This window comes from Tupaia chinensis, unplaced genomic scaffold (genome assembly GCF_000334495.1).
Source record: "Tupaia chinensis unplaced genomic scaffold, TupChi_1.0 Scaffold000089_1, whole genome shotgun sequence".
In the NCBI taxonomy this organism is placed as follows: Eukaryota; Metazoa; Chordata; class Mammalia; order Scandentia; family Tupaiidae; genus Tupaia; species Tupaia belangeri.
The window spans coordinates 45,326-64,964 of NW_006159551.1; the positions used below are offsets into that span (position 1 = coordinate 45,326).

At 43.5% G+C, this 19,639-nt stretch overlaps 1 protein-coding gene across 11 annotated transcripts in view; it reads left to right on the plus strand.

The window, feature by feature from the left end:
• Positions 1-19,639, plus strand: part of ITPR1 (inositol 1,4,5-trisphosphate receptor type 1) — a 404,888-nt gene that overhangs the window by 27,573 nt on the left and 357,676 nt on the right. For all 11 annotated transcript variants that reach the window (XM_014585765.2, XM_027769774.1, XM_014585767.2 and 8 more), the window contains exons 3-4: positions 1,206-1,313; positions 6,407-6,477. In XM_014585765.2, the coding sequence (XP_014441251.1) occupies positions 1,222-1,313; positions 6,407-6,477 (163 nt within the window). In that variant the 5' untranslated portion in view covers positions 1,206-1,221. The remainder of the gene's footprint in view (positions 1-1,205; positions 1,314-6,406; positions 6,478-19,639) is intronic.

Consider the following 19,639-nt stretch of genomic DNA (forward strand, 5'->3'; position numbering starts at 1 on the left):
CTGGCATGCCTGCTAAGTAGGGCTGGAGAGTGCTCGCTGGAGGGGGTGCTGATCATGGCTGCACAGTTCTTTCTAAAGGAAAACTTGGCACCCAGGAAACCATTCTAGGAGAGAGACTTTCCCACACCGTTACAAATCTCGGGGCCTGGTGGGATAAATGATTTCTGGAAGGGGAGCTTGAGTAAGTAATGGCAAAAGGTGTTGAAAGGGATTTGGGGTGGAGGGAGGTCTTAAGACCTCTGTTCCCTTCCCTTCTACACGCAGGCACCTGCAGACACATTGAGGATGAGCTACAGGCCACTCCAGCTCCTCCTTCCCACACAGCCGAGAGTGCTTTTAAATGTCAGTTTAGCTTTTTACAATTGGCTCCCACTCCTCAATATTTATGGCCCCGATGAAAGCTGTTTCTATGAATCATGTCAATATTTTTGTTGTTATTTGTGTGTGTGTTTAATGATTTCTAGGCTATGTAGAGATTTCCTGGAACTTCTGAGCATTTTCTGGGACTGCTTCTAACTAGCTGCGCGTTCCGGCCAGGGAACCTTGTTATTTTTATCCCAACGCAAAAGGGCCTCAGACAGGTGCTTTCTGAGGTCCTTTCCGTGGTGAAGGGACATTTCAGTGGCATTTGGTTGAAGTGCATACAAGTCATTGAATGCTTCCAAGGCCACTAGAGCTTTGTGATATTTGTTACCAGGTTTCCTCTTCATAATTTCATTTTGTTGCTTTGGTACCTCAAGCCCAGGCACTGTGGCCTTGCCAGACCAAAGTTTTATAGCAGGTGTTTCCTTCTGACTGAACATTCCCCGAGGCAACTTGAATATGCTCCTGTTTCTGAAGTCAGACTTTCCAACTCGTAATGGCTGCAGCACTCCTGGCCCAGTTCCTGCCGTCTTTATATTCTCTATTAGCGAGGGTCCTCCACTTGTTCAGTCTGATTCAGGCGTGGCTTTGTTCGAGACCAATGTTCTTGTGCTGAGAACATCCTGAAAGTAAATGATATATGGGAGAAAATGTTGTTGCATATGTCCTTACTTGGCTCATTGAATTGCCTGCCTGTCAAATTCTGATTTAAATTTGACTTTTAAGTAAAGCGCTTCGGAAAATTGAGCTAAGCCAACTCTGGATGACTCCCTCCGCACCCCCCTTCAACCCCCCGAGCATTTCTTTGCTTCTCACAATGTTGCATGTTTTATTTTGTCTAGGATTTTCAAGAAAGACATGTCTGACAAAATGTCTAGTTTCCTGCACATTGGAGACATTTGTTCTCTGTACGCGGAGGGATCGACGAATGGATTTATTAGCACCTTGGGGTAAGAACATGCGATTTCTCGTATAGCAGAATTTAAGACATCATGCTGTCAACTGAAACTGTGCTTTTTTCCCCCCAAGATAAGAGTGTCACCATTTTACATGGCTTTTCCAGGGGCAGTTGAAATCACAGATATCAAATCCTATGTTAGTCAAATTTGACTTCTTATCCCAACACGCTGTTTACTGTCATTTTCTGAAACAGCAAAACGTCGCTAATGACGCTAGTAATTCAGACTTTCTTACAATGCCTATTTCCTTTATGTTCAGGGAGGAAACGTGCTAAGTGTGTGAAATAAACTTTAAAGATGAATCTTCGTAGACCCAGAGAAGTGCTTCTTATCCTGGTAAAAGCTCTTCTTTTCCAGTAGTGACGCATTGATCATACGAGCAGAGACCAGATCTTCGCGTCTGCTCCTCTTTTGCCTTCAAAACAGAACTGTTCCGACTTTAGATGGCCATGCGCATTTTAAAGTTGGAAATTGCACCAAGTTCTGTAAATCAGACTTCTGCCTTTTTGTGCTTTCTGCAATCTTTCTGCAACGCTAGGGGTATAAACATATTCCATAATGGGCTCAGTTGATTATCTTCTCCTCTCTCCTCCTACTCCTATTGTCTAGGAGAGGAAATGAGAAATGAAATCGCCCCACAGGCAGACAAAGCAGAATGGAGAATGGAGATGGTTAACTCCAGAATAGTCACGAAGGGTCTCCATTGTCTTTGTGTAGGAAGGGGTCCTGAGGCCCGGGATGACATTGTTGCATTTGGCAGGAGCTGGGCTCAAGTACGTGGGAGGAAGGAAGACTAACAACTTCTCCAAGAACCTCTTTCTTCCAATAGCCAGAACCTTCTTTATAATGATAGCTGTTATTTAAAGCTTGCTTGTTTTGTAGTACTTACATACAGTGAGTATTCCCAGACTCTCATTTAGGTTACTCCACCCACAAGGAGCAAATTATTTCAGATGCAGAATTAGAGCTCAATTAGACCTGTGCTCTCACTGTTTAAAAACTTCATTTTTGAAAGTTGCCTGAAAGGGGGCTGGCAGGTGCATGGTGGTGAAGGTGCTAGATTCCCATATGGCTGACCATCGTCCTAGGCCTGGACCTGGCAGTTTGAAAAATCTTATGGGGCATGGGTGCACCTGTGCCCAGAATCCCAAGAGGAGAATGGAGGAGAAGGGATTGCAGCATGGCCATCCCCTCTGAGGACTGGTTTCTTGCTTTCCCTTTCTTACTCTCTGGCAAGTGCATATGCCCTATGGCAAAATAAAAAAATACTAAGAATAATAATAATAATAAAGTACCTGACCAAAAGAAGTCATCCATGACTGCCTGATCACCAGATCTTGTGACTATTTCTGTTGGGTTGTCAGAAAAGTCATGACAGATGCCTTCTATATTTTTTGTGTAAAAATGCGTCATGACTTTTCCGACAACCCAGTAGCCCTAACCTCTACATTATGGACCACCTCATCCTCAGTGGCTTTTGGCAGAGAAGCTTCCTGCTGCTCATGCTGCCTGTGACTGTCCCTTCTTTCTTCTGACTGGCTCTTTCCATCCCACATGGTTGACTTTCATCGTCTTATTTTTCAGCTATGACAACAATAATAAATGGCAGTGGTAAGCACCATACGGGTCCCCGGGTGTCACTGTGTGCCAGGCACTGTGCTAAGTGTTATGCCTGCATCATTCCCTTCCTCCTCAAACAACTCTTTATGAGACCACTGTCCTTATCCCTGTGAATGGGGACACAACTTGAGAACTTCAGAGAGGTGAAGTCACTTGCCCAAGGTTTCACAGCTCAAGACCCCGAGTGAGTGGATCCGAGTCCCAGGCTCCTCATAGGCCCCCTCTGTGGGACAGTCTCTTTTCTGAGCACTCTCTTCCTTACTGCCTGGCCACAGCCCCTTTCTGAATTCCCTTTTAAACCTCGACCCCACCACATGCTCGTCACGGCTCTGCGGCCCCTGTCTTGGGTCACCCAGGTGCACTCGCAGTGAATTGCTGAGACCACGAATTCCCGGAAATCTCAGCACTGACTTTCCCTTCCTCTCTTTCTTCCAGGGCACCCGTTCTTAACATTCCTATGAGTATAAACTCTGTACGTGTGTTCCTCAGGTATTACAAAGTGATGATGTGTCCGCCCTGCCCATCTCTCCCTTGAGTCTGGATGACTCGTTTTTGAACTTTGGGCTACTGACTCTACCTTCAGGTGGATACTTGATTCCCATGATTGCCTGCACATATTTGAGGATAGATGGTATAAAATGGATTTAGGAAATTAAGTCTGACTTCTCTTGTTCCCTTTAATATTGTTGACACTGGGCCAGCAGGCGGTGTGGTGGTTAAGGTGCTGGTCTCCTACCTGGCTGACTGGTTCGAGTCCTGGATCTGGTGGCTTGCTTTTTCACTTTCCCTTTCTCTCTCTCTGTAGTCAAATTAAAAAATAAATAAAAATGAAGTAAATAATTATTTTTAAAATTATTGTTAACATTGATAGCACCAGTTATAGACTGTAGTGTGTGACTGCCCATTTTTATGGGACTGGATGCCTAGCTCCCCAACTTCAGCCCCCTTATACTCGAATGGTGGTTACCTGAGAATGGTATAACTGACTCGTTGGACAGTGGAAGTCCAGCAGGACCTTGGAGAGCCAGTGCGTGTGTGGGCACTCGCCAGTGGTGTGCTTCTGAATCACCTTTGGAGCTGTTAAAAGTAAAAGGTTCCAGGGACCAGCAGCTGGCGTAATGGCTACGTCACTGGACTCACGCATAGCTAACCGCAGTTCTTGTCCTGGACCCAGTGGCTTAAACTCATACCAGGTGCATGTTTGTGTGTGCCCAAGATCCCAAGAGGAGAATGGAGGAGAAGGGATTGCGGCGTGGCCATCCCCCCTGGGGGGGTGATTTCTCGCTTTCTGTCTCTGTCTTCTGGGTGAGTACACATGCCCTATAGCAAAACCTCTCCAAAAGAAAGAAAGAAAGAAAGAAAGTAAAGGTTCCATCCTAGAACTCAGCTTTAGTAATCCTGGGCATGACAGGGTCCTATTGATATATTTTGGAACAAAGAGTCTGATGACTAGCCCCCTCATTGAGAATCCTTGAGAGGAGCTCTTTCCTCTTACAGATGAAGAAACCGAAAATGAGGAGGGTCATGCTGATAGTGTCATTTACAGAGTATTTGTCTTCTAAGCTTGATGGGGGCCCTTTCTCCTACTACTTCCTCCTTGTCTGAGGACTTGATTAATTAACCCGGCTCTACGCCGGATTCTGTGACCGTCTTTCAATACCATGTCGGCTCTGGTGGCATTGCTGTTTGAGTGGCGTCTTCAGAACGGTCAGAGAACATGCATGTTATGAAAAATTTGTATGGATTTCAAATTTTGCCCACAAATAAAGTTGTACTTTAATTCTCTTTTCCTAAGAACTGTTTGAATTCCCCTCATATTTCAAGTCTCAGGGGCTCAGAATTGAGTTCTCTATAGGCACATCTGCCCTCGATTTGTGCATGAGAACTCAGGTCATTGCCCAGTGCTGTCTCTTGTTGATGGGGGGAGGGTGGGAGGCAGAGCCAGTGTCTTGTGTCTTGAAGCTGAAGGAGGGAAACTGCTGGTGGGCTACTCTGGACACTGATTCACGCACCAGATGAACACAAGGCTGTTAGCACTGGGCATCTTCTGGCCCACAGAGCTGACCACTCCCTTCTTCCTGGGGCTGTTGTCTGTGAGTTTCAACTATGAGGTGTGAGGTTGGGACAGTGTAGGAGGACAGGCAGAGAGTGCTTGGGGCAGGAAAGGCTGGGGGATTTGGGAAAATGTGGGGCTCTGAATTAGGGTCCTGAAAGACCGGCAGGACTTTAGGAGGTAAAAGGGAATTTTAGAGCAACAGGCAGTAAGAGCCAAGGCTGCGTATTTAATGGTACCTTGCATCGGGGATAAGAGGCAGCCCAGACTAATGGAAGAACCCTGGAAAATGATAGTACATTAGTGGGGGTAAGCTCTGTGGTCCCTTGGGCGGAAAATTAAAAAGCTAGTCCTATCAAAACAACTTTCAGGAACTTGAACAAGTCATGTAACTTCTAAGTGCCTCAGCGTACTCACCTGTTAAAAATTATATTTAGTGGGGGCCAACAGGTGGCGTGGTGGTTGAGGTGCTGGACTCCCACATGGCCGACCACGGTTCAAGTCCCGAACTGGACAGCTTACTTTCTCAAGTTCTCTCGCTCTCTCACTTGGTTCCTTTTTGGTCAAATTAAAATAAATAAATAAATAAATAAATAAATAAATAAATAAAGTAATTCTTACAAAATAAATGTTTAAAAAATTGTATTTAGTGGCTCTTCTGAAAGAATTGTGAAAGCTAGATTGATGGGTCAGGACTTTACATACTGGGTCTTTCTGTAATTTGGGGCTTTTTGTTGTTGTTGTAGGGGGGGTTTGGTTTGGTGTTTTTTTTGGGGGGGGGTTGCTTTTGAAGTTCCAAAGTCCTTTCTCATCTCTATACATTTACGCAGGAGGTTCATGCTCCCTGAAAATGTTCTCTTCATCCTCCCACGTCTGTTCCAACTCTTCCGACATTTCTGTATGACTTCCTCCACCTGCCACTTCTTGGATGGCCTCAGGCACCATTTCTGATTGTTTCTTCTTCTTCTTCTCTCCTTGTCAATGCGCTTCTGTGGGCCCTGCTCTAGCCTTAAGATCCCTAAGGGCAGGGCCCAAGCTCATATTCATCCTCACAGCCCAGGGCCCAGTACAGTGCCTGGCACAAAGCTGACTCCTCAGCTACCACTAGTTGAATGCACCAGCCCCTTGCTCTGTCTTCAGTGATATTGCAGGCTGTGTCCAAACCCACTGTGGATGTGGTGAAGGAAAAGAGTAGCTTACTGGCCATTGCAGAAGCAGAATGGTGGGCCTGGAGTCAAGTTTAGCTGCACTTGTGAGAAACCTGTGGTATAAGAAGCACCCTGGCAGGAGTATGTGACAGTCAAATTTTGACACTGGAAAAGCCCTAGGATATCTGATATTCGAATAATGCTTAGTGTTTTATTTTCTCAGAGTTGGGTTGATATAACAGTGGTCTTTACCTTCCTTGCAGCCTGGTCGATGATCGTTGTGTTGTACAACCAGAAGCCGGAGACCTTAACAATCCACCTAAGAAATTCAGAGGTAAGGTGGTGGCCTTCCTGGAGGCTCCTTGACTCAACATGAAAATTTAGGAAGTGTGTTGCTGTGTATATGTGGCTTTTTTTTTGCTGTGTTCTGGTTTTTTTTTTTTTTAAGCAATTTTAAGTTTATTTATGTAGTTTTCCAGAGTATGATTTCAATCCCAAGCTTTCTAACTTCTTGAAAATTGCATAGGTAAATTCAGTGTCAAAATGGAGTGACTGTTATTAGAGTCTTGCTTTGTCTATTGAATATTATTAAATGCTAATTCAGTAGAAAGCTAACGTTCGTGCAGATATTGCTTCAAACAAATAAGATTTATGTATCCAATCACAAAGAACATTTATCATTTCAGCAGATTTCATTGTTCCTTAGAGAGTTTTGATGTTCTTAGATGCCTCTGCTGGGATAATAAGATCTTGATTATTGCACTTGCTTTTTGAGCTGAAAGATGTGGGTAGTGTAGGTTTTCTTTTTAGGCCTCCTATATTTTGGTGTCTTCCTTTAATAGTAGCTTATTTTATTAGAGGAGGTATTTAAAACAGTTGATATCTTAAACAGTAAACTTTTTATTTAAAGGTTTTGGGCATAAGGCCTGCACACTTGCCAGAGTGAGACAGAGGCAGTGAGAGAGAAAGTAAGAACTCACCCCCTGGGGGGATTGGGCACTCCACAGTCCCTTCTCCTCCATTCTCCCCTTGGGATTTTGGACACACACTTACACGTGTGTACCTGGACACACCGGAGTGAGTATCAAGCTGCTGGGCACAGAACTTGGACCTCGGTAGACCATGTGCAAGTCCAGTGCCTTAACTACCACGCCATCTGCCGGCCCTAGTGATGAACATTTTGTGGTTGATGTAGTTAGTGGTTCTCAGCCGTAGCCAGATATTAGAATATCTGAGAGAGCTTTTTATAGCAAATTGATACTCAAAGCTCCATTCCAGACCATCCAATCTTTGGAGGTTGGACTGTGGCACTGGCATTTTTTAAAGCGTCCCAGGTAGTTCTTAGATGTTTCTGAGATTGAGAACTAGCTGTAATAGATATTTGATTGATAGTCTTGGTCCCAGAGGTCTCAAATCTTGCTATTTTCAGATTATATCACCTGATATATAAATTCTCATTGCTTACTGATATAGAAACTGTTTCAGTTTTTTGCATAAAAGCTAAAAAAGTTAGAATAAAATAGAAAGCAGACATTCAGATGGAGCGAAGCCATTTGGAAGACATTTGACATTGAGTTTCTTCTAATTTGGCTCAAGACTATCAGGAGAATGTTTTCACCTGACAGTGGGAGGGAGGGGATTGTTTTTAAAAAGAGTTATTGTTGGCGGCCTGGAGTGACAGGAACCTGAGGCAGCTGTTGGCTCTGCTGCTGTTTTCTTCTCAACCCCTATTCCATGTCTCCTTCCAGAACAAAATCTCGAGGGTGGCAGAAATGTAAGATTTGATCCAATGATCATAATTCAGTTACTCATAAAACTAACTACCCACTCTGAATGTGAAAAGGGCCAAGAGTGATTGACAGTGCTGGGTACGGTGCCAAGGACTTTGCCTGCGTTAGTGGGGAAGTCTCCCCCCCTCCCTGTGAGTGGATTGCTAACACACAGATGTACCTGTCTGAGGTCTCATGCCTGGTGATGGTGGAGTAGGAGCCCCGGTTTGCAATGCTGGCTGCACAGGGAAATCGCTGGAGAACATGAAATACTCCTGATGTCTGAGTTCCACTCCCTGGGATTCTGATTTAATTGGGCATTGGGATTTTTGAAAGATTCCCCACGTGACTCTGCAGTCGAGTTTAGGACTGCTAGTTAACAGGCTTGGCTGAAAACTACCAACTTCATGACTCAGAGAAGAGCTGAACTAGGCTTGGCTTTAGCAGCTGGGATTAAGGGAGGGGAGGTAGGTCAGGAGCATGTTTCTTGGGTCCAGGGTGATCTCTTATTCCATTCTATACCCAGGCTTTGGGGGTTGTGAAATAAACCTTGAGATTTTAATGCACTGGTACAAAGTTATCCAGTAGTTCTACTTAAAATACATTTTCAAAAATTTTTATTTACCTATTTTTTTAAATGACAAAAAAATGTATATATTTGTGGTGTACCAGCATGTTTTAAATTGTGTTCATGGTAGAAAGGGTAAATTGAACTAATTAACATGCATTACATCACATACTTACATTTTGTGGTGAGAATGCTTGAAATCTACTTGCAGCAATTTTCAAGAATGCAATACTTTGTTAATATCTAGTAGTCACCCTGTTATACAAGAACTTATTCCTTCTGAAATTTTTCATCCTTTGACCACAGCAGCCCCTGATGACCTCTCTGTAGCTATGAAATCAGCTTTTTCAGAGTCCACATACAAGTGAGATCACATGGCTTCTGTCTGTCTGTCTCTGGCTTATTTTACTTTGTGTAATGTCCTCCAGGTTCATCCTTGTACGAATGAAGCAGTGGCTATCTGAATCCTGGGTTAGAACATTAAGATAAATAGGCCCATAGCAGGGGAAGTCGGATGAGATGCATGTTCTCCTGGCTCTAGGGTAAAAGTGCCTGGTGCTTGGATGTATATTTGGTGACTGATTTCAAGGGACTGTTTTGAGATAAAAGTGACAGTCTGATAAAGGCCATTTGGAAGGAACTAAACTCCTTTTATGGCTGGCCTGCTTCTACAGGTCGTCACATGGCAGTGACTCGATGTGTTGACTGCCCTTCACCATAAATTAAAAATAAAGGTTTCTGGGTTGTAAGCTGCTTTGTATTTGTGGGAAAATCTGGTTCACAACAAGCTCTGCTGTAGGCTTTGTAGATGTAGGTCAGGGTTTCATAAATTCCCTGCTCTGACCTAGAGGCCCCAGCACAAAGGTGAGGGGCCCTGGCAGGTCGGCCTTTGCAAGCTGCTGCAGAGTGCTGGAATCATCTGCTCCTGCACCATGGAACTTGGACAGTGATATTTTTAAAAAAATTTCCAAAGCATTCTTTCCACTGCGGTGCATCCTACTTAAAAAAAAAAAAAATTATTTTCCTTCTAAAATGAAGGAAGAGATCTCTCTTGGAAGGGATTGCTGCCTTTCCAAATATAAGTATATTTTAAAGTCAAAGTCATTTTGATGTTTAGAAATTGTGCACAGGGCAGTTGGGCAGATTGGAAGGACTTCTAGTCCATTTCCTTATGGTGCCGTTGCACCCTGGAGTTTAACAAACACACGTAGGAGAGATGTTGGAAAGCAGCCGAATGGGATGATGGCGTCTTGATCAGAGCAATCAGCGAAGCTGCCTTCAGTCATTTGGGTTTGCTCTTGTTTCCATTGTTTCCTTGCCAAGTTATTTCCTATATTGAGAACCATCATAACCTGTTCTTAAGTAAATGGAAACCAAATGCCTGTTTATGTACTACTCCCTGTGGCTTCTGACTTTGGGTTTTCAATTTTGTGAGCTTCTCTTGAGATCTGCAACCCTCGTAGTTAATAGTGTAGGCAAATCAAATCCTTCTTGGGTTCAATTCCCGGTTTCACTACATCATAGCTATGTAACCCTCAATAAATGACTTAACTTTTGTGAACCTTGGTTTTCTCATCTGTAAAACAGGAGATGGTAATAGTCCCTATGTCATAAGGTCAATTGTTGTGAAGATTAAATGTGTATTAAAAATTCAGTACTGGAAGAGCCTGTTACGTGAGAGCTTAGTAAGCCTTTGTTACTTTTTTTTTTTTAGCTGCCAGAAGGCTGTGTCTGTGTGTGTGTGTGTGTGTGTGTGTGTGTGTGTGTGTGTGTGTGTGTATGTGTATGTATGTGTGCGTGTGAGAGAGAGAGAGAGAGAGAGAGAGAGACCGGCCGACTGACCCTCCGAGCATGGGTAGTGTTGCTGCAATTCCTTCTTCATTACTCTATCCCTTCAGAATGTTGGGCATGCATGCACAGGTGCAGGGGCCAGGACTCAAAGAGGGGTGTGGGTTGTATAAGCATGTTTTTTTTTTTTTTTTTTGGTTGCCAGAAGGGTGTGTCTGTGTGTGTGTGTGTGTGTGTGTGTGTGTGTGTGTGTGTGTGTGTGTATGTGTATGTATGTGTGCGTGTGAGAGAGAGAGAGAGAGAGAGAGAGAGACCGGCCGACTGACCCTCCGAGCATGGGTAGTGTTGCTGCAATTCCTTCTTCATTACTCTATCCCTTCAGAATGTTGGGCATGCATGCACAGGTGCAGGGGCCAGGACTCAAAGAGGGGTTGGCCATGTGGGCTCCAGCTCCTTTAACCATGAGGCTGCAGACTGGCCCACATTATTCTTACTCTTTTCCATCATAGGACTTAATACAGTACAAAGCCTGATACGCATAAATGGTGACAAAAAGGAAAGAACATATATGCAACTCCTTTTAGGATCTGATTATACTAATATATTTTTAGGCTAGGAGTGTGCACATGGATCCTCTGGGACTATATTTGAGGCCTAGTGCTCCCATATACAATCCTGATCGATTTCATCATTTTTTCAGCTTATTCTTTTACCTGTAAAATGGAAAACAATTACTTCCCTATAAAAACAATAGGGTTAGAGATGATATGGATGGAGGCCAATGTTGACACAGTGGTAGGATTCAAAGCTCTGCAAAGCAAATAGTTTGCACCTGGAGATCTCTCTGACTATGCCAGGCATCAGTGTCTGTGATCCAGGCCGGCAGGAGCTGCAGGTGGGTCTCCATGTTGGGACGCTGTTGGGACCCTATATCTCTGTCTCTATGTCTCATGGGATAAGTAAATAAATTAAGGACAAAAAAGATACATAGATAAAGAGTCTAACAGAGTGCTTGGATGTGGTAGCTGCTCAGGGACTAGTAGCTTTATTTTTCATAATATACAAGAGTACTTTGAGGAGTTCATGAAAAAGTGGAATTAAATTATAAGTTTATTTTCGTGCAAATTTTTTTCCCCCTGGGTAGCTTTATTTTTCACAATATATAAGGGTAATGCAAAGAATCAGTGAAGAAATGGGATGTAAATACAAGTTTATTTTGGTGCAAAAAAGTTCTGAACCCGTGTATAATTCTTTTCATTATACACTTTCTCCAGGACCTTTTTGAAGCCCTGTTTCTGTTGAAGAGTTAAGCATGGAACACACTTGTTTTTCTCTGATGGTTAAAAGTGCATTTCCAAAGCAAATTGCTGCTGCTTTTTCTTTTTAAAAATAATATTTTTTAATATACCTCCTGCCCTTAACTTTGTAGGAGGAAAAGAAGGCTACACATCTGTTTCACATAAGCCAGATCTTTCTCATCAATGGACTGAATTTTGGACAGTGCCATTGTCCTCTAAGTGAGAGGAATGGAGCTATAGCCTGTTTGGTTACTTTAGTTCTTTTGTTAATGTGGGACCATTTTAATGCCCCCGTGTCCGTGGAAGGTAAGGCAGAATCTCTTTTCTTCCTGATTTGTGTTGGCTTTGCCCATCATCTTGAAAAAAATAGGGAAGACAAACATCAGACCGAAATTGGGAATAGAAACTTTGTGGTTAGTGAATTCCTTTCCCTGTATTATCTTTTCTTCTTCTCACTCCTACCCACCCCTTCCCCTCTAAGATGCTAAATATAAAGGCATCTTTTACAAAGAGAAGATGGAAGCTAGCAATCATTCTCCATTGCGATCTCGGAATCTCAGCTGTCTTAAATAGAACCTCCAGGATCACTGGGGCAGAACAAGGACCTAGGGCTTTGGGAACAAAGATGTAAGATAGACTTTAGTGTTAATTATATCCTGTGTTTTATAATCTCCCTTGTCAGATAGGGACCGCTGTCAAGTTCTTGTCCTCAAAGCTTGACCTTCTTTGTTCACCTCAGGACACTAAACTTGGCCCCAAATTCTTGGTCATGAATTGCCATATCAGTGTCATCGGAGTGTGACTTTTGACCTTACTGGAATGCCTTCGTTTCAGAAGAAATGCTGTTCGAAGGGGAATTTACAGTTGAAAATGAGGAGTTTGGGCAGGGAAAGGTGAGGCAGAAGAAGACATTATTATATGTTTAACCATTGTATATTATATATTATTATATATTTAACTGTTAAATATATAATGGTTAAATATGAATTAGGGAGGGGATCAGACGTCAGGTGAGCGAGTGTACATTCTAGGCAAGTGTCTTCCTTGCCTGTGTTACTTTTCTCTCCCCCAGTGAGTGATCTGAAGCACAATAATCCAATCTAAGCTAATGTATTATGAAAACAAGTCTTTCGCTTTACTGTTGAGGCCCTCTGCTAACTGCTATCCTTGATGTGGAGGCAAGGAGGAGTTACAGCTCCTCCTTTCAGGAGTCTTAGAGTTTTGTGAAGAAGCAGATCCACGTTATAAATCACAATAGCGGATACTGATAGAGCATTTACTTTGTGCAAAGCACTTTCCATAAATAAACTTTTTTAATCAGTATAAATTACCTGTGATATATAGGTATTGTTGTTCCCATTGTGCAGATAAGGAAATGGAGGCTTTTGGAAATTAGGGAAATTAGATAACTTGGTCATGGTAAGTCACATGCCTCTTAGAATGTTACTGTGCATTCCACAAATACTTATTGGGCACTTATTGTATGCCAGCCGTTTATACTCCAGGGAGGAAAATACAGACATTCTCATGAAAGTTCATAGCAATACATAGTAAACATCTTTGTTTTCATTTCTTTTCTTCCTTTTTTTTGTTTGCTATGAGGCATGCATGCTTCTCAGAGAAAGAAAGAAAGAAATCACCCCACAGGGGGATGGCCGTGCTGCAGTCCCTTGTCCTCCATCCTTTTCTGGGGATTTTGGGCACACGTGCCTGGCATGCTTTTCAAGCCACAAGGTCTGAGACTCGAACCATTTAATTGACCTTGTAGGATCTAGCTGACTTGACCACCAAACCACATAGTTAAAATCTCTAAGGAACTTGGCTAGCACAGTTTGTGGATCATCCGACCGTTGTTTCTATGCAAACAAGCAATGCAGGTGCAGTATCCATGGAGTATAAAACCCACTGTGCTGGGGTAAAGTAGATGTTGATGCCATTCACCTAAGCTCTCTTTAGCTTTGTAGCACCTCCTCAGCCAGGGCACATCTGTCTCATACCCCAAGCCATTTGAGGTGACAAATTTGGGAGCTAGTGCAGTGGCGTGTGGTTTGTGAGTGTCAGGACCAGGCTAGAGCCTCTTGAAAGGCTGAGCCCAGTGCTTTCTCCCTCTCTGCCCTGTGGACCTTTTTCCATGCAGGGTAAGAGGTTTTCTCAAGCTAGGACTCGTACCACCCTCACGGTTACTAATAGAGAACGCACCAGGGAATTCTGATTGTGCTGTCTGAAATGAGGAACAGCGCCAGGTAGGAAGATGAAAGTCCTAGCCTCTTTTGACATCACTTTAGCCATTACCTGGTCAAGATGTGGGCAGTATATTAACCTACTGCATGAGCGAGTCCTGTTTGTAGTATGAGCGAGTTTCTGGACTGGGGTAGTGTAACCCAGTCTCTGGGCATGTCCAGAGGGAAAGGCTGGCCAAAGATCTCTGGTTGTTTAGCATGGGCCCTGCTTAAAATGACAGCCTGAGTATCACACTGTTGGGATGATACTGGGGTGAAGAGTGTGTGGTGTTTGCCTATGGCCAGCCTCTCCTAGGCCTAAAAAACATGGCCATGAGTTCAAAGATCGGAGTTTTGTATTCTTTTTATTTTCATTCAGTCCTTTCCTCAGTCCCAGAGTGCTTGCACTGTCAACCCACCTTCTCTAGAGGGGCTTGTGGATTTAGTAGGTTGATCTGATTAAGAAGGGTTTCACATCTCACATGAATTCTTGGTAACTGGCCTTGAAACCTCCTAGCAGCTTTGAATGGGAACTCAGCAGAGAATGGCCTTGTTCGTGGTCAGGTGATAAGAAGTACTGGAGTGTCAGTGACCTCCTCAGCCAATGATAGTCTTGCCTGCAATTTAGGTTCACTTAGCGAATAGTCTTATGTAGGAAAACCGCTGAGACTAGAGAAAACATCATCATCTGACATCAGAACTTGTGTCCACTTCTGTGTCTTCCACCAGTGGTCATGATACTTTAGGGGAGCCATTTCATCTCTCTGGGCCTCAGTTTCCCCATCCGTTAAATGGAATTTAAGTGAAGTGACTTCCAAGATCCCTTATAGCTTGGAACTTTGTTCTCAGTGACCGGAACAGGCAGGTTGACATTTCATGAGAAAACACTGGAGTTTAGTCCATATGTAATTCCTATTTCTTTGGGGTGACAGGTCGTTTGGTCAAGAAGTATGGTGGGAAGAGTCAGGCCTTAACCCGAGGCCAGATGGGGATGCAGCCAGGATTTTGGGTCACAAAGGTCATCCAGGGTGACCATAACAAACTCACTGACTCAGATTTCTTTCAAACCACCCTCCTTTCCTGCACATTGTTTTAATTGTTGCTAAGCAACATCAGCTCTTTTTTTTTTTTTTTTTTCTTTTGGCAAGGCATTGAAGGAATGAACCCATATCTTACTTAGTTTTAAATACCCACATGCAAAGGGGAGGGCCTAAATTAAATTTTGTTTATTCTTTTGATTCTAATCCGTGACGGTCCTTTCGCTGTGGGGGGACAGGACTTAGTTTCTGCCTGTCTTGTTAAATAAGGCAGAAAAATCAGTCTATTTAAGGTGCTTGTCAAGTAAATGCCTTGAGGCATATTGAAGGCTTTGTGCGTGTGTGCGCTGCATAGCTGCCTTGTGGGAGAGTCTCTTGCAACTTGTTCTGTATTCATAAAATGAATTCAAATTTAATAAAAAGATTAGTAGGTTTTTAATAATCTTCATTTCAGATTGACTAGCTTATCTCAATCTTGCACTAACAGACTCCATTTAAAGGGAACAAAACTGTAATTTAAATCAGTTCCCCGGGCAGCATAGAATGTTCACAGGGTGTTACACAATCGCCGGGGATGGCACCTGCTGCTTGATTATGCTGGAGTCCCACACAGCAGCGCGTCCCTCCCTGAATTCCTGCCTACTTGCTCAAAGCTCTGAGATGCTAGTCTGAAGGCTCCACGTACCTCGAGTGTGGGCATAAGGGAGCTTATGCTTACGCCGATGGCCTGGATCTATTCTTTTTTCAATATCCGAGTCACCCACGGAAAGCAGACCTCAGTCCTCTGTTTTATATTCATTTACCCTTACAATTCACTTGCTTAATGGGGAACGATTTTCAGCTCTGTAGGCACAAAATCCTTCCAGTGTAACGAGCATATTAACCTTGTCCTCTCATTGAATCCCAGTATTGCCTTGTGGCTTTCTCCATTGAGGGCAAAATGGATTTGGAAATCCCAGGCAGTGTAATAGGGCCATTCTGTCACTTGTCACATGGGTCTCCTGAAAGCACCACAAAGTGGTTGATTTAAGACTTTTTCTTTTGGCAAAGGATTTTATAATCCTGTCTTGAGAGCATTGGTGAAGATTTATGGTCAATCACTTGTTCTTATGGTAATTCTTTCCCTTCCTTACATGACAAGTGAGGAAATTAAATTTAGAAGTCTCCTGGGGTCAAAGAGTAATACTGTGTCACAATTAGGACTGGATCACCCTGGGTTTTCACTCACACAGTTTTTTTCTTTAAGATTGTTTATTTCTTCCTTTAGGAAGACAGAGAGAGACCGCATACCCAATAGAGTCTTGACATCACATCTACCTGCAGCCGCCACCGGCCTCCGACCATGGGCAAATGTGTGCCTGGCTTATTCAGGGAGTTCTCCAGACCTGAACTGGGAACCTTTCCATGTGGGAAAGAGCTTTGTACCCTACCACTTTCACCGCTGTCTGACCCTGCACCTATACTATCAGGCTGGTATTTTTGAGCCGTGGATTAAAAACAGTTTATTGGTCCAAAACTCTGTATAATTAACAATAACCTAGCTTCTCTAAATGCAAATAATAGAGAATTCCTTGTGTGAGCTTATATACATTAGCTAATTAATTAATTTAATTCTTATAGTTTTCTTTATATTCATTAATTTTTTAAATCTCTTTAAGCCCAGAAGGCAAATACCCTTTTATAGATAAGGAAATTGACCTTTAAGAGGTTGAGTGTTCACATAGCCAAAAATGGCAGAGCCAGAATTCGAACCCACATATTCTGACAGCAGAAACCCTCCTCTTAAACCTATTTTTTTTTAAGTTCATTTATTTCTTCCATGAGAGACAGTCAGGTACCCCGAACAAGGTTGTCAGTCTTCATTCCACCCGAGTCTCAGCTGGTGCCTATCATGGGCACACACACATACACAGCATGCTTAGGGAGTCCTGGGATGTGAACTCAGGATCTTTCCTATGTGGGTTCAGTTGCATGGCCAGTTACATTACCGCTGTGCCACCACCTCCTGGCCCTTCTTAACTAGTCTAAACTGCTCTTCAAAGGGGACTGATCTTGATAAAGTTACTGGATTTCTCAATCAATTTCTTCTTTTACATCTCCAAAATATGTCATTCTGAGCTGTGTTGACAGAAGAGAAGATGAATATGTAGTAGAGATGCTTGCTTACTGCCTACTTAACCTTGAGTATAGCATTTATCACAGCCATCTTCTATTTTTATCTCCCGAGCTAGATTATGGAGCACCTGGAGGGATCAAATCTTGCTCTGACTCCTGGCCCAGTGCCTGGCATAATACTGGTCCATAATACTGGTTGACAAGGAATTAGTGTTATTTTTCTGATGTGGTTTTTTTTACCATTCCCAATTCTAGCTCTGTTTTTACTGATGGCTTTTTAAGTCAACAGGTCCCTGATTATTATTATTTTTTTATACCGATGCCATGTGCTATCCTGTAATCATTCTCTGAGTCTTCTAAGAAGCTTTCGCATAGTTGACTTGTTTTCTCCTTGGAAAGTGGACTTTATTGCCCTCAACTTTTTTTTTTTTTTTTTTTTTTAAGTATCATGAGGGAGAGACAGTGAAAAAGAGAAAGACAAGCACCCTCAACAGCCTCAAACCACGATCTCTCACCCCTACCCTTCCCAGCCAGCCAGGATCATGGGTGCATGTACCTGGCATGTACAGGTCAACCAGGGAGCCATGCCTGATCTTCTACATGGATCCAGCACTGCAGCATTGCCTGAGCAGTACATTACTGCCACACTACCAATCCAGCCCCATGGCTTCATCTTCTGAGGGAGTCTCCTTGAGCCCCAATGTCGTCTTTTTTCCCTCTCATGCTTATAGCTCTGAGATCTCTTGGCTACATTCAGTTCATGAACATGAAAAACTAAGAGCTGTTAAGTACCTTCCTCCTTTGTGCTGGGCCTTCTGGTAGGGTCATGGCATGTTTGTGCCCTTAACCATTACAGCCACCCCTCTGATGTGAGTGTTGCAGTTGGGCACCCTGAACCCAGAGATGGTCAGGAACTATGCTGGACCTGGGAGTTGAACCCAGGTCTGGAGAACTACAGTGTCTTCCGCTCAAGTGAGTTGAGAATGATGCTGCTCAGAAAACTTCTGGGTCCTATTAGAATATGCTGGATTCCACATCCGTTGCTTAGTGGGAATGAAGTTAATGGAGGAAAGACTGGGAGGATAGATCTTAAACATGGGTGAAATGATGGCATTTTACAACAGCTGCAGCAGCATTTCTCACCTGAGCTGCTGCCACAGACTCCTCACCTGGTTCTGCATTTTCACCTTCGCCTCCTTGGTGCCTAGTGTAGGCACTCCCTCTAGTCCACCTTTCACTGCAACCAGAGGAACCAGTGCAAATCTGAAGAGGTTACCCTACTGCTGGAGCCCTTGATGGCTCTCCAGGAGTGCTTCGTATTAAACACATGCTCAGAAGTTTGCATGAGTCTCCAGTGCTCACCTCCCAGCTCATCTGCAGTGTACACACCAAGTTCTATAGTCCAGCTGGACTGACGTTGTTCCTCCTGCAGCTGGTATGCTTGCTCTATGCTCCAGGCCTTTGTGTGTCTTTTCCCTTCTGTCTGAAATTTTCTTCCCATCTCTGTTCATTCTCTTTGAATCCTTGACCTTTCCAGTGCCCACTCATCCTCCCAGCCTCTGCTATCTTCTCTAGGATATCTTTACTGGGCCTTTGTGTGTAGATAAGTTGCCCCTCTTCTGAAGTCAAACTACATGGGTTTGACACTCAGCTCTGCTTTTTATTTTTAATTTTTTTTTTGAGACGTCTTTGCTATAGGGCGTGTGCGCTCGCCAGACAGACATAGAGAGACAGAGAGACAGAACGCAAGAAATCACCCCCCAAGGGGGATGGCCACGCCGCAATCCTTTCTCCTCCATTCTCCTCTTGGGATCTTGGGCATGCACACAAATGTGCCCAGCGTGTTTAAGCCACTGGGTCGGGACTCGAACCACGGTCAGCTACATAAGAGTCCAACGACATAACCATTATGCTAACTACTGGTCCCAGCTCTGCTTTTTAATGATCATTCACCTTGGACACTTTATTTATCTCTCAGTACCTCCTTCCCATCATCTTAAAAAGGGGAAAATTAGGGCAGGTCCCATAGTGCATTGGTTAAGTGTGGTACATTGGAAGCTGGATCCCACAAGGCTGACCCTGATTAAAATCTGAGCCCAAAGATCTGAGAAATAGGCCAGGCACATGGATACACATGCCCAGAATCTTTTTTTTTTCTTTTTAATTGGAAAGGTTTTTGCTATAGGGCACGTGCGCTCGACAGAGAGACAGAGAGACAGAGACAGAAAGTGAGAAATCACCCCCTAGGGGGGATGGCCACACTGCAATCCCTTCTCCTCCATTCTCCTCCATTCTCCTCTCGGAATCTTGGGCATGCACATACACATGCCTGGCGTGAGTTTAAGTCACCGGGTTCAAGACTGAAACCACAGTTGACTACATGGGATTTCGGCGATGTAGCCACTACGCCAACTGCTGGTCTCTACATGCCCAGAATCTTGACAAGATAGAGAAATGGAGGAAAAAAGATTGGGACATGATGGTGCCTCATTATAGGGTGTGCTCTCTCTATTTCTCTCTCTGGTGAGTGCATGTACCTTTTGTCAATTTAAAATAAAAAAAAGAATTCTTATATGTCACTCAGAGTTTTTTGAGTTTTGTTTTGTTTTGTTTTTGAGAGGTTTTTGCTTTAGGGCATGGTTGCTCTCCAGAAAGACAGAGACAGATAGAAAGTGAGAAATCACTCCCCAGGGGGGATGGCC